We start from the raw sequence: 13,712 nt of genomic DNA, 5'->3' as shown, positions 1-13,712 counted from the left end.
GTGTTTTTTTAAATTTATTTATTCACTTCGGAGAGCTGCTGAGCAGAGTCGTTCCTGGATGAGTTTGTATGAGAGAAAATCGCATATAAAGCATTCACAAAGCCAAACCGATGAAAAGAAAACTGAAATGCATTTTGTGGCCTTCACATTTAAATAATATAGATCAACAAGAACAGAAAACTAGGCAGATCTTTTATAGCTACTCTGCAAAGTTTGAGTCACGTAAGGATTCGTCAAAAAAGGCTTTAAAGACTCATCAAAGTATTGAAATCCAATAAAGTGTAAAATATGAGCTGTTTCGCTCTCAGTTTAATTTCATGCTCAATATTCTAGTGAGCGTTCGCTCAGTAAGATGTGAAGTACTGACCCGAGAAATTAATGGAGCACATCAGTAGAAAGACTTCACATATTTTGACTCATGCAGCAGATTCAGAGCTTTTAGTCTGGCTTTTAGATTTTAACAGCATCTTCATATTCGCAAGTGTGTGAATATGAGAAGCTGTGAAATCTGATGGTGCGTTTACATGTTGAAGGCATCGTTGAAATTATAAGTAATGCACCGCAGCAAATGACGGGGATCCTCGTCGTCCACTGCTTTTGTTTCATTTATTTTTGCTTGATGCTGCACTTTATCCCTTTTTTTAACATAAATTGAGTAAAAATATTTTTGCAGCCTTATCGCGGTGTGGTAAGATGCATAAAGCTTCATCCTTTGGTTTTACAGTTAAAACGAAAAAGTAGGAAAAGGCTAAACAAGGAATGTACTTATATTTGATGTGAACACATAAATTAAAGACTTCTACCACACTTTGGTGGATTAAATGAAAAAGTCCTGACACTTTTATTTTCTGTCAGTCTCTCAGTTTCCCCCAAATGCACTGACATCTTTTATTATGTCGTCAAGGTAATATTTTAACCTACTACATCATACAAAGACAACTGAACCTGAGCGACCCTTTAAAGTTCAACTCTGACTGTAACATTTTGACCACATAAGTGATATTTCACATTTACCAAGAAGGAAGGGGTGACATTTCCGCCAGCGCTCAGATCGCTTAATATTTTAGAAGGTCTCTCTTCAGGTCACAATAAAGAAGCGCACACACCTTCACAGAGCCAATTAGTGGCTGACCCTGTCTCTGTTACTGCTCAGTCCCAGGCGGCGAATGGCTTTGTGTCTGAGGGATAAAGGGAGCGATCAATCAGAGAATGGTGTGCTTAAATAAAAATAATGAACAAAATGCACCAGGGTGAAGTCCCACCGCACTATAAACAAGTCTTACTCTGCAGAACTGGAATGAATCACAGCTACATTCTGTTAATTCATACTGTTAATATTTGGCTTATTGTCTGACGCAGCAACACAAACAGCCTCCTGTTAAGTCAACGCATCATATTTACGCTCATTTTTAAGCACCTGTTCAACGTAGTTCTGAACGGTGACAGTGCTTTGTGTTCCTGCCTGTGTGTGTTTCTGTGGTTGTAAAGTCTAAAAATAGCACGATGACATTCTTCAGCGAGACAAAAAGGCTCGTGTTTGACAACCGCCACAGAATCAACAGCATCTGTCTCCGCTAACAAACTCTCTGATGCACACCTCAGTCCTGACGCTCGTCACATCAAAGCACACGGTACGCTGCCTGAGTCTAGGGAGACGCACACACACACACACACACACACACACACACACACACACAAACACACACACACACACACACACACACACACACACACACACACACACACACACACACACACACACACACTTCCAATCTTGGAACAAAAGCTGCTGCGGCAACAGTTCTTAGGCAGCATCAATTAGACTAATGGGCACTTTAGCCAGATGAATCGTTACACAACAACTTCACAAACATGACATGAAGTCATAAAACCTCCGTGGACCTGTGTCACGCATCAACAGGTGAGGGATATATGGGGTGGGTCTCATTTAGGGGAGTGAGTATATGCTGACGTGAAGGTTTCTGTGTTCCAACGTCCCACCCTGAGAAATAAAAATGTGCCAAACAGAGATGAACGCGAAATATTGGCTGCATGTAAACATACATAACATAAACATAATATTGTTTATATTGATAGTTGCATTAGCAAACGTGACGCGTGGGCCTTTTCATGGCTATTGAGACAGACACATTGTGCTGATTGATTCTAATTATGTAAACGCACTTTACGTAAAACCCTTCATCTTGCTATAAACGCGCGTGGACACCTGTCCTCGCGCCGCAGCCCGCCTCACCTGGCCGGTGAGGCCACCGGGCCGGGGTGACGACGCAGAGCCGGCTCCTGCGCCTTTAAGGCTGCATGTGGTCCACGTCTCGCTGCTCCTGTGGCAGCCTCCGTGGGTGCACGCTTTCAAAGTTTGACTGGGGAATAGAGGAAACAGTGGAGGCACGGAGGCAGCGGCGGCGGAGGCGGCAGCGGACGCGGCAGCGGCAGCGTCGCCCCGTTGGGAAACGGACGCGCGGCAATCAGCATCTGAAAAGGGGGGTGGGAAGGACCGCGGCTCGCCTGGGAGTGTCCGGCCCCGGCGTTAGGAACAAAGGAAGAGGGGGCCGGGAGGATTTTCGGTTTGTGGATGGGAAACACAAGAAGGTGAACGTAGCGCCGGAGGAAGTCCGCCGGCTCCATCCTCCGCCTCCTCAGCCATGCCGCTCGTTTTCCGCACGCTGCTGTTCGGCTTCGTAACGCTGCTGGTCGTGCTTTTGATAATTGATGATATTGCCGTGGTGGAAGAAGAACCTGCGTAAGTAGCTCCCCATCGTTCATCCACGCAGTGATGTGTGAGCGCGCGCGCGCGTGTCTGTCTGTGCGCGCGTGTGTGGGAGAGAGAGAGAGTAATACGGTCCATTGCTTTCTTGTCCAGCAGGTTCTGAAGACGTAATGTGTGGAAATTAATGAGCAAAATAAATGAGTTTGACTGGACTGAGCAGAAGTTCAGAGTTGAACGCGCGGTTTGTTTCCACAATTGTAACACTCGGGTGCAGCAGCTGCTCCGACGGCAGACTGGGTCTCCGAGGATTAGGCTATTTGTCTTGCAGCAGTCTGCATTCGGGATAGGATCCATTTACACTATAAGAGAGACGGGGATGGAGGGGGAGGTCGAAACAACACCGCTTTCCCTCTTTCTTTGTCATAATTAGACTTTGAAGTCAGCCGCACGTGCCCCACTTACGTTTGACCTCCAAGGACGCGCGTTCTCAATTTAGCGCCGGCGTCCGCGTGTCACGTGTGAAACCTCGACGGCCTGGCCCCCGTTCTCATCATCTCCACCACGGCCCTGAAGCTCCTGCGCCACCTGAATAGCAACAAAAAGACTTTTTCTCCCCCCCTCCCTCCCCCCGAAGCGTTCGGATCCTCACGTTTCCCTTTCAGCGAGAGCATTCTGTTTTGAATGCAATTACCCGGCTGTGGCTCGCGTCGTAATGAGGTCATATTGGCTGGTGATTCGCAGCGGGGGGGAAGAACCGGAACCAATTGCACTCGCACATAAAATGCTGCTTAAACGTAATTATAGCCATATATTTCAGGCGTCCGCGTGTATAAAGCGAGTGAGGACGTCCCACCTGTCAGTCAGACGCCTGTTTACCACACAGCTGCTGGAGTCCTGTCACAGGTTTATCAGCTCTGAGCAAGGTCATCATTGCAAAATAGACAGATGCTTGAATATTTAAATGTTTACACAGCATGTTTAGTGCAAATGCATCCACGCTGGCACATTTATCGCCCGCTGGAAGGACTGCTCACCTCGCTGCGAGGAGAAAAACCTCCTTTTAGCATAATGGGGCTCCATTAAGGCCACATTTCTCCTCATTACATCAGCAAATGGGCCCACGGTGGGTTGCTCTAAAAATACCCTGATGCGTGTCTTTCACCTTCGTTCCATTGTAAAAGAAGGACGCACAGTGCACCTGATACCGCGCACAGCGGGTGCATTACCGTTACGGGATACGATAACAGGAAGGATCCATCCGGGTCGAGCCGAGAATCCGGGCTGCAGCGATTCATAATTCAATCTGAATCCTTTTCTTTCTCGCCTAGAAACGCTGGACATTCAAAGAAGATGAACTTGCTCATCACTAAACTACACAGGTCTGAAATCCAATTACTACCACACACACACACACACACACACACACACACACACACACACACACACACACACACACACACACACACACACACACACACACACACTGTAGGCCATCAGTGAGGAGTCACTGTAGCCGTTTTTTTATATACATTTTAGTTGGTACTGGTCATTTGACTCTTTTGCAGCCTTGATAACACAGTGAGTCACTGTCTCTACGTTTTACAGCAAGAAGGCAGCTGCTATAAATATCTGCTGTGGTTGTAGCCATAAGATAAGGGAAACATGGGAATAAACGTGAAATGAAGGTTCATGTATTTCAGATGACACCAGTCATTAGTTTCCATAACACATCCGTATCGCAGGCATCTCCACAAACCTTAGTGGTGTGTGTTTTATATGGTGGTGGGAGGCAACATGTGATCCTCAAAGTTATAAAATGGCGTACGATATGCGTGAAACATCACGGCGCTGTCTGTTTGCCTTCAGAACACGCGCTGTGCCGCGCGCGGACCCCGCGTCCTCGACGCGTCCGAGCACGGAGCCACTCCCTCGCCGCCCGAGCTGCAACGCCAGCGCCAGGCTCTCCAGCAGCTGGACCTTCAACAGGACCCTCTCCGCCCTCATACGGTCCGACCGGCGCCGGATGCGCTACTGAACTGAACGCCGCAGCCCTTCACGACCGCCGTGTGCTCTCTCCTCCCACAGGAAGAATATCCTGCGCTTCCTCGACCCGGAGAGGGACATCTCCATCCTGAAGGGAACGCTGAAGCCGGGCGACATCATCCACTACGTCTTCGACCGCCAGAGCACCACCAACATCTCGGAAAACCTCTACCGCCTTTTGCCGACGGTGTCGCCCATGAAGAACCAGCACCACCGGCGCTGCGCCATCGTGGGGAACTCTGGGATCCTGCTCAACAGCAGCTGCGGGCCCGAGATTGACTCTCATGACTTTGTTATCAGGTATTTGTCCATAAGTGAATTCAGGGCCGCTTGCGAGCAGTCGTAAAAGCTGCGGCTTAAAGTGGACCCTATTTGAAATGGATCAGCAAATGGGTTTTTAGCATTAGAATGCTAATCACTTCCTCGAGCCCTCGCTTTAATTCAGGTTTAGAGCCGCTGCTCACACAGCTGGAAATATATTAATTGCACTTTTGAAACGCTGTCGAGGCTTTTTAATGGTTTAAAGTTGGAAACAAAGTGGCGTACCGAGGGCAATTTAACGCGTGATTATATGTGAAATTGACATTTTGAAGAGCTGCATCCTGTAGGAGCGCGTGGTGCGTTCTCACAGAGACGCTGGCGCTCGTTCGCCACACAGGTCCGTTGGTGGAGCCGTCAGTCGAGTGGGTTGTTTGTCATTATTGACGCAAGAAAATAAATCTGTCTACACTTATATAATAGGAAGATGCAAAAACGATAATCTGCCGGCGGTTGAATTCACATTCAGGAGCAGCAGAACATGAGCACCTCATAAATTAACTTATCATTAGAAACACTAGCTTTGTGCTGTAGCATCAGAAGTGATGTCCAAGTGATGCAGTGTTATGCTGACGCACAGAGGTCATGAGCGTGATGATGATGATGATGATGATGATGATGATGATGATGATGATGATGATGATGATGATGATGATGGCGGCGCTTGGCTGCTCTCAGACAACAGCCAGCGTGGCATTTCGAGGCGTCGGTCCAAGCTGAGTGATAGCGTCTCAGCTAAGTCTGGTCCGGGTTGACGGCGTCCGTCAGCTCGGCGTTACGATAACGCGTGATTCAACGCACCCAAGCAATTCATTGGAACTTGCCGAAGATAAATCAGACTCAGCCGAAGGCGCGAATTTATCATGTTTCCATTTGCCGGTAATCGCTGAAGCAGTTGTTTCCTGAAGCATGTACATTAAGTGTCCCAGTATATTAACAGCTGCCACAGCGCTCTAACAGGACACAGTGATTCATGCAGCGGCGAGGGGGGGTTTAGTTCCTCCCCTGAGTAAAAGCAGCGGCGCCCAGGTGCAGGAACACTGTCTCGCAGCAATATACTAAAAGCACGAGGAGCAGAAATCGATGCAGAATCATTTCAGTATATTGTATGTGGCTGTAATATAATTATCCACCGCATAAGCTTTACTGCCGTTCACAGTGAGTAACGTCTTGCTCAGTTACACCAGAACCAAACGTCTCCAGGACTGAACCTCCTTTAGCCCCGTTTCACTCCTGACTCTCTGGATTCTCATTTGCTTCACTTCCTGGGACTGAGCAAAGTGGGCGACCCGTTCCCAGTTGATCTTTGTTCGCCGGTCCCCAGGTGCAACCTGGCGCCGGTGGAGGAATACTCGGGCGACGTGGGCCGGAGCACCAACCTGGTGACCATGAACCCCTCGGTGGTGCAGCGGGCCTTCCAGGACCTGGTCAGCACCGAGTGGAGGGAGCGCTTCCTGCGGCGGCTCCGGGGCCTCAGCGGCAGCGTGCTGTGGATCCCGGCCTTCATGGCCAAGGGGGGGGAGGAGCGCGTGGAGTGGGCCCTCCGCCTCATCCTGCTGCACACGGTGGACGTGCGCACCGCCTTCCCGTCGCTGCGTCTGCTCCACGCCGTCAGGGGGTGAGTGTGTGTGTGTGTGTGTGTGTGTGTGTGTGTGTGTGTGTGTGTGTGTGTGTGTGTGTGTGTGTGTGTGTGTGTGTGTGTGTGTGTGTGTGCTCTCAGGTGTGACATGCTGACCGAATGAGATCTATACACCTCCCAAACTACTACCTGTGTTTATTTGATCCATGCGAGCTGCAGCATCAGTCTGAACAGCATCAATAGCTGCAGATATGGACTCCAACCCACAGCTGCGAACCTCCTGATGGAGGCGTTCACGGAGGGAGGCCTTCGCTCCGGGTGAATTTCCTTTCAGTTTCCCTGCGTCCGATCCGTGTTGATTTATCCGCGTCTGGATGCGAGTGCCAGCCTGACATTTCCCTCCCTCGAATCGCGCCGCCGGGAGAGTGAGACGCTTTATTGAACAGCGACGGGAGGAAGTGGCTTCGTTCTGTTCGAGCGGCAGAGACGCCGCGGGTTCTTAGCAGGTCGATAAAGAAACGGGGGCATTTGCTTAATGGCTGAATTACTTGTCGGAGCAGAGGCTTATTTCCTCCCGGTGACCAGATGTTTATCCTCAACCTTTTGAGCTGACGATGGCATCAATTTACAGTCAGAACTGATGAAAAAGCGCTTTCTTAGATAGATAAAAGGCACAAGCCCAGATAATGAGCGTATTCATTAATTTATTTACATTTCACAGCTTTCTTTAAAAAGTCCTGTGTGCACATTTGTCAAACCCAGCCTCTCGTGCCCTCAGGCCTCTCGAAAGCTCCGGCTCTGCATGTTTTTTTTGCCTCTTTCTCATCACAGCCAGACTCTGCTCCAGATCGTTCCTTGTTAAAAGCCTAACAACCACCGCTGGTCACTGACCAAATTATGCTATTTTGTATGCCCCAACTAGCGCCTGGTATTACACAGGGCTAGAACTAGGTCATGATTTTCGTAGTTAGGTCTGGAAGATCTTTTGTTTTACAGGGGAAAATTACTCTCTACACATGAAATGCATTTTGTAGTGTGATAAAAATATTCTCTCAGACCTTGTTCTCGTTTGCAGCAGAGGACAAAACGTCTGCGGCGACAAATCACTCCGCTGATAATTAGGCCGTGGTCTGTGGTTGTTGGAACGCTCCTCGCCCGCTTTCGTGCTGTTCGCTTTAAGCAGCGCAACCTGTGCATCTCAACAGGAGGACCGGGGGGAGGCAGCCGGGGCCCCCGGGGCCCTCCGGGGCAAGGGTAATGGGAAAGTGGCTGAAAAAGAGAACGAGGCTGGGACACAATGACCTGCAGCCGGGGTCAGTGTGTCATTTATCAATGTGACGATAGACAGTGCTTGGGAAAATCAAATCCAATCACCACCCTCTTGTTTATCGTACGAGGATTATCCTGTAATAAGTTGAATTAATCGTTTAAATGGATTTCATCCTATCTGTAGGTACTGGCTGACTAACAACGTGCACATCAAGCGTCCCACCACCGGCCTCCTCATGTACACCATGGCCACCCGCTTCTGCGAGGAGATCCACCTCTACGGCTTCTGGCCCTTCCCCCTCGACCCGCGGGGCAGCCCGGTCAAGTACCACTACTACGACGCTCTGAAGTACAAGTACACGTCCAGCTCCAGCCCGCACACCATGCCTCTGGAGTTCAGGACCCTGAGCACCCTTCACAGGCAGGGGGCGCTCCGGCTCCACACCGGGGCGTGCGACGCCGGGAGGAAACCACAGACGGAGCCTCACAGCAAGTAAATGACCCGGAACCTACGAAACCACTGTCTGGACTGAGGGGACTTTGTACAGATATTTTTCTTGATACTGTGCTTTTATGAAACTTGAATGAACTCATTTCCAGTAATTGGAATGAACCTTTTCTAGGTGAAGCTCTTTTAGTGAGCCGGTACATTAGCACTGGTACATTTTACCTTTAATGAGATTTCTATGGCGACCTTTAAAATAACGGGACCCCCTTTTTTTTTGCTGTAGCTCCTGTCATGTTCAGCTGTTGCCCTATAAATTCCAAGAATGTTTTGAGTCATGGAATCAGATTCATTTTGTGTTTTTATAAAAATATGTGCGATAAAAAGCAGTTAGATTTGATGAGAATTGAACGTTACTGAGCTTGTTGTCAACGCTGGTTTTAAGCATTGGTCCCTTGTGAGTCATTGATCCGACCACAAGATGGAAGCACTTAATCTAAAGGGAGCTTGATGATGAATGAAACATGTTGGCCAACATTTGTTTTTATTATGATAAACCCTGTTAGTTAGGATCTTTTTAAATGCTTGATACTTTTACATGTTGTGATAAAGCCCCTTCATTGGTGCTCACAGATTCCAACGGCTCGGTTGCTGTGGCTGCTGCCTGATTGTCTTTGTGTCAGGTTACCTTGAGCGCTCGAAGGCGGCGTGGAGGCGCGTTGAGTCGTCTTCGGCTTCTAAAAGAGGAGTGAAGCGGCTGTTCACACATGGAGGTTTGCACAGGGCCTCGTAGGCGTCTGTAAGCACACTTCTCTGAGAACACCGGCCCCGTTCCCACACTGGAAATGCAGTAGTGAGGTCAAAGTGCAGTTTGCACAGTGCTACGACTTGCCTTTTTTTTTTTTTAAATGAATGTATCACGAATGCAGTGAGAAAAGGAAGGAGCCCCATAATGTGCTTTAAATGAATTCCTTTGGTTCGGGTGCAGGAAGAGCTGGTGTCATGTTTGCCTTCACTCTGGTGTGACTGACTTCCTATTTAACCACTTGATGAAAAAACTGATGGTTACGTTCCTGTTTTTCTGCACAATTCGGAGTTTCATGAAGGCCTTTGTGGATTGTATTAAACTGCCAGCATTTTGTGCCTGTAATCACTAAATTCAATTCAATATTTAGAAACACAGGCCCAGATACAGAAACGGTATCCAGGGTTTCATGATGAGATGACTGACTATTATAGTGCTAGTACTTCTGGGAAGAAGTAAACAGATAAAAGCAAAAAACGTGACTGTAGCTCTGTTTGTATCACTGAAGTCAGGGAATCAGAGTTTTTCTTTTCAAACATTTTAATGAGAGTTTAAACAATATTTATTGTCTTTCCAAGCTCCACCTGTGCAAAAACCTCAATGTCCAGCCGTTAAGTCATTAGGTTTCTGAAGCATTTATTAAAAATCAACACGAGTAATTGAACTATCGAGACAAGTTGCCTTTCATGCATGTGGCCGTGGGACGTGTTGTTTGGACAGGACGCCGCCTATTAAGTTAAGAGCAGACCTGAAAGCTGCGCGGATGACGCCAGCAGGCTGCAGCAGTGAAAGGCTTTATTGGTGACAGCTTGTCTGAGTTTGGCAAAAATAGAAACACGCTGTGAGCAACACGATTCAACTCATTAACCGAGAATGTGGGATTTGCCACAGTTCAGGAATCGTCTCCGTGACATAGTTTCTGCTGCGAAGCTGTGGATTGTGTTGTACAGGTTTAGCTCACCTGTTGTCATGTTTACTGTGCGTTAACATGTTTAATGTCCACATATCAGCAAACTAATGTTCACTCTTGCATGTCTGTGTTCTCCTAGTGCATATAACCTGAAGTTTCAAGTATGACATTTCAAGACCCTTAAATCATAAGTAGTGACAAACTGAATGTATTTATCTGTGGCAGAAAACACACAAGTGATCAGGATGGAAAAATAAGACTCTCTCATATAAAAGAATGTAACACTTCAGAGGAAGCTGTTTTATTTCAGGAGTGTCTCAGTGAAATGGAAACTTGAGGGACTAGTTGTGGGTGCACACAAGTTTGCTGTAGCAGAAACCAGGAGTCTTGTTTTCAATAAACTTCCAAAACAGTCAGAACGTTTAACTTCTTTTTCTTTTAATGTGGGATTCTGGAAATTAGCTACGGTTTACAAATGGCTACCACGAACGCACAGATTCTTCTTCACGAGAGCTTTACGAAAGATGTCTGTGGAGCAAAGTCCAGAATTGGCATCTTTATGAGCAGCCTTTTTTCCACAACTCCACACACGAACACACTAAAGATAAAAAGGTGCTGCCAGTGACAGTCCAGCAGTTGCCTGAGAGACAACAATGGTTTAACAGTGAAAGACTAAAACATGACGCTCAAATTAAATTTACAGTGTGATGAAGACACGTCTGCCTGCGAAGGGAACATCAGATCCAAAACATGGTTAAAAGCTTCATTTGGACGAGTCATTCAGTGATTGCATCAACGCTCAGACGCTCCAGCGGCTTTACTCTCATTTATATCAAATATTTTACTCTCAAATAATTATCATTTTATTTATGCATTAATCATTAAAGTAGCTACACCATAGTCATTCAATCATTAAAAATCAGTAAACAAAACTGTTTTCCTTTTGTAATTCTCTGACACACTAAAACAAACTGATACGTCCTCAAACAAACTGCAGGTATTTGAAGAAACCGGGAGCTTCTATACTGAGTTTAAAAAAGGAGAAATGGCTCCTGACCAAAAACACATCAGTGATGCATTAATAGAAATGACTGTGGCGGATTTAACACGCGTTTAGACCAGCTCAAACCAGAGCAACCTGGTTCCTGGGTCATTTTAAGTGAATTACTAAACATATTTTGTTAATTAAACCTTCTTCTGAGAAAACAAGAAGCTGGGATGTCTTATATGTACTTGTACATAGTCTGTACTCCTGTATCTATGTAACTACAGCCTTCAAACTCTGTGTTGATATTATTTAGTGGTTACTTGAATGTCACATGTCTGAACCGAGCTCATCACAACAGTTTACAGTGTTCACATTCACAGCTTCTGGATCTTACAAACATTTCTTAACCATATAGTTTATAACTTTCAATTAAATGTTATAATGTAAATGTTCGAAAGCAACAAAATAGGAATATCTCAAAGTACGTAAGTAAAAAATATAAGCTTCATCCATACAAAACAGAGGACAGAACTACTGTTATGCGCCTATTCTTCATAGTGTGCAAAGTCTTCACTTGAATAAAATATTTTCTTTAAAATATCTGTAATGTTTTTACATTTTGTGCATCAACTGACGTCTTCAGTCGCCACCAAATATTTAAGCTGCATGATAGAAATATAGTAAATCATCAGCGCGTCGAAGAGACACCAAAACTTAATCTAAGTGATAATAACTGTGATTGCCAACAATGATAATTGAAATCATTTCACATAAAAAATAAAATGTTGGGTATCGAGGCGACAGAACCTCCAGGCAGGGAGCAGCCTGGTGACCAACATGAAGCATCCTGATCTTTAATATTAGAAGTAACTAGGCATCAACAAAGCAGCAAATAATCATGTCTATGCAGATCAGGTGCCTTAAACGCAAATGAAAGCCATGCACAAGCAGCATATGACGTGCCGACTCCGTGGGACTTAACACAGTAAACTCCTTCTGGTGTCGACGCTTGGATTCACCTGCAAGAACACAAAAAAGAGAAGGACATGAATCTGGTGATACGCTGGACAGACTGAGGAGGCACCATGCGCAGAATCCTGCCTGACTTACAAGTCAGGAATGTCAGGTAAACAGGACGTCATCGCTTCCTTAGAGGAAATGGTCGTGGGCTCAGCAACAATAGAAAGGACGGAAGGGTGAAACCTAATGTCAACACTTCAGTTGAGTTGAGTTTCAACCAGCAGCTCAATATAAATGTGCTAAAAGTCTGCTTTAACGCAGTTCTGCATCTCCGCCGTTCGTGGTTTGACAGTTTGCAGAACCTCGGTAAATATTGATTCAAGGTAGACAACTTTGCCAAGAAGGCTGGGCCCGGCTTCAGTCAGAGCGGCGCGACACGTTGCTTTGCGTAAGCAAATCAAGGTTAGAGCGTTTCACGGTTACAGTAGTGGAAGGTACAGTGAGATAAGTGGAGGCGCGGGTCCAACAGCAGCAGAGTGAATTAGACCTAATCAAGCAAGAAAAGAGCAAGACGCTTTCTCGCTGCCGTTCTACTGCAGCGTGAAGGTAACACACCTGTATTTGACGTCAAAGAGCGTGGAGTCATCATCGTCCTCGTTGTCTTCGTTGAGAGGGGCCATTTCCACGCGCTCCGCGGGCGTCGTTATGATGTCATACTTTCGTGTTTTTCTGATTCGTCTCCCAGATCTGCGGCAAACGCGAAGGAGACAACATGAACACGCATTGGGCTGCTGCTAAATCTACTTGACGCTCTTACAGTTATTAAACTCACAAAAAAAAATCTATTATAAGAATTGATGCAACCAAACTTTTCTTGCTTGTTTCTTGTTTCATATTTTGTGGAGCTGTTACTTGCCTTTTGTCACGCTCCATAATTGTACCAACAACACTGGCCTCCAGTGACACCAGTATAAACAATAGGACTACTGAGCCTCCATCATAAGGTTTGTACAGCACACATTCAGGTTAGTGAAGCCTGCTGCTGACTAAACATTACAGTTCCCTGTAGGGACATTATTAATAGGCCCAGACGCTTCGTCCTGGCCTCCAGCGTCACATGGAGCCTGACACGGTCACATGCTCCTAATCGATTCATTTGCTCATCTGCTGCGATTTCAGCATTTAGACTGTGATCTCTGAGACTTTTTGTTGTGACACAGACAGACAGACAGACAGACAGACAGTGTCACGCCGCCTACCTGATCACTTTGACGACCAGGCATGTGATGAGAGCAGCTGTTAACACGCAGATCAAAATAACTAGGATTTTCAGAGTTGGAAGATACGTCATTAGAGATGAAATGCGCGATCCCACGGCGGCGTCCGCGGCGTCGCCAGTCACTTCATCTCCGCCGCTGATGGATGATGATGATGACGACGGCGATGATGGTGATGATGATGATGATGATGATGTCGAATTTGACTGCGTCGCGGGCGAAGAGAGAGTTTGCGGTTCGCCACTGACCAGCCAAAGAGCCGCAGCGATGCAAATCAACGCCACGCTGCGTGAAGCCATGGTGCCAAAACAATGAACGAACGAGCAGGATGACGGTCAGTGAGTAGTTTCTCCAAACTCGACGAAATGCGCCAGCAGCTGTCACATTATA

The 13,712-nt window shown here is 46.6% G+C and overlaps 2 protein-coding genes across 2 annotated transcripts; one reads left to right on the top strand and one right to left on the bottom strand.

The window, feature by feature from the left end:
• The first annotated feature begins 2,328 nt into the window (after nucleotides 1–2,328).
• Nucleotides 2,329–10,516, top strand: st8sia2 (ST8 alpha-N-acetyl-neuraminide alpha-2,8-sialyltransferase 2). The gene is made up of 6 exons (XM_029152743.3): nucleotides 2,329–2,761; nucleotides 4,057–4,107; nucleotides 4,595–4,735; nucleotides 4,814–5,071; nucleotides 6,414–6,707; nucleotides 8,122–10,516. Exons 1-6 carry the CDS (start codon nucleotides 2,664–2,666, stop codon nucleotides 8,432–8,434), a joined length of 1,155 nt encoding a protein of 384 aa, XP_029008576.1. The 5' UTR covers nucleotides 2,329–2,663; the 3' UTR covers nucleotides 8,435–10,516.
• fam174b (family with sequence similarity 174 member B) lies at nucleotides 10,515–13,621 on the bottom strand. The gene is made up of 3 exons (XM_029152745.3): nucleotides 13,305–13,621; nucleotides 12,661–12,792; nucleotides 10,515–12,104 (listed from the first exon to the last, which is right to left on the bottom strand). Exons 1-3 carry the CDS (start codon nucleotides 13,619–13,621, stop codon nucleotides 12,101–12,103), a joined length of 453 nt encoding a protein of 150 aa, XP_029008578.1. The 3' UTR covers nucleotides 10,515–12,100.
• Between the last annotated feature and the right edge of the window lie 91 nt (nucleotides 13,622–13,712).

The sequence above is a fragment of the Betta splendens genome, chromosome 6, assembly GCF_900634795.4.
Source record: "Betta splendens chromosome 6, fBetSpl5.4, whole genome shotgun sequence".
NCBI classification, from domain to species: domain Eukaryota; kingdom Metazoa; phylum Chordata; class Actinopteri; order Anabantiformes; family Osphronemidae; genus Betta; species Betta splendens.
This window is presented reverse-complemented; position numbering and strand designations above follow the sequence as displayed.

Coding starts and splice junctions, on each gene's coding strand:
- fam174b (XM_029152745.3), bottom strand. CDS start 13,621: ATGGCTTCACGCAGCGTGGCGTTGATTTGCATCGCTGCGGCTCTTTGG. Junction 12,793..13,304: donor CTGGTCGTCAAAGTGATCAG/GTAGGCGGCGTG, acceptor CGTTTGCCGCAG/ATCTGGGAGACGAATCAGAA.
- st8sia2 (XM_029152743.3), top strand. CDS start 2,664: ATGCCGCTCGTTTTCCGCACGCTGCTGTTCGGCTTCGTAACGCTGCTG. Junction 4,108..4,594: donor CTCATCACTAAACTACACAG/GTCTGAAATCCA, acceptor GTTTGCCTTCAG/AACACGCGCTGTGCCGCGCG. Junction 6,708..8,121: donor CTGCTCCACGCCGTCAGGGG/GTGAGTGTGTGT, acceptor TCCTATCTGTAG/GTACTGGCTGACTAACAACG.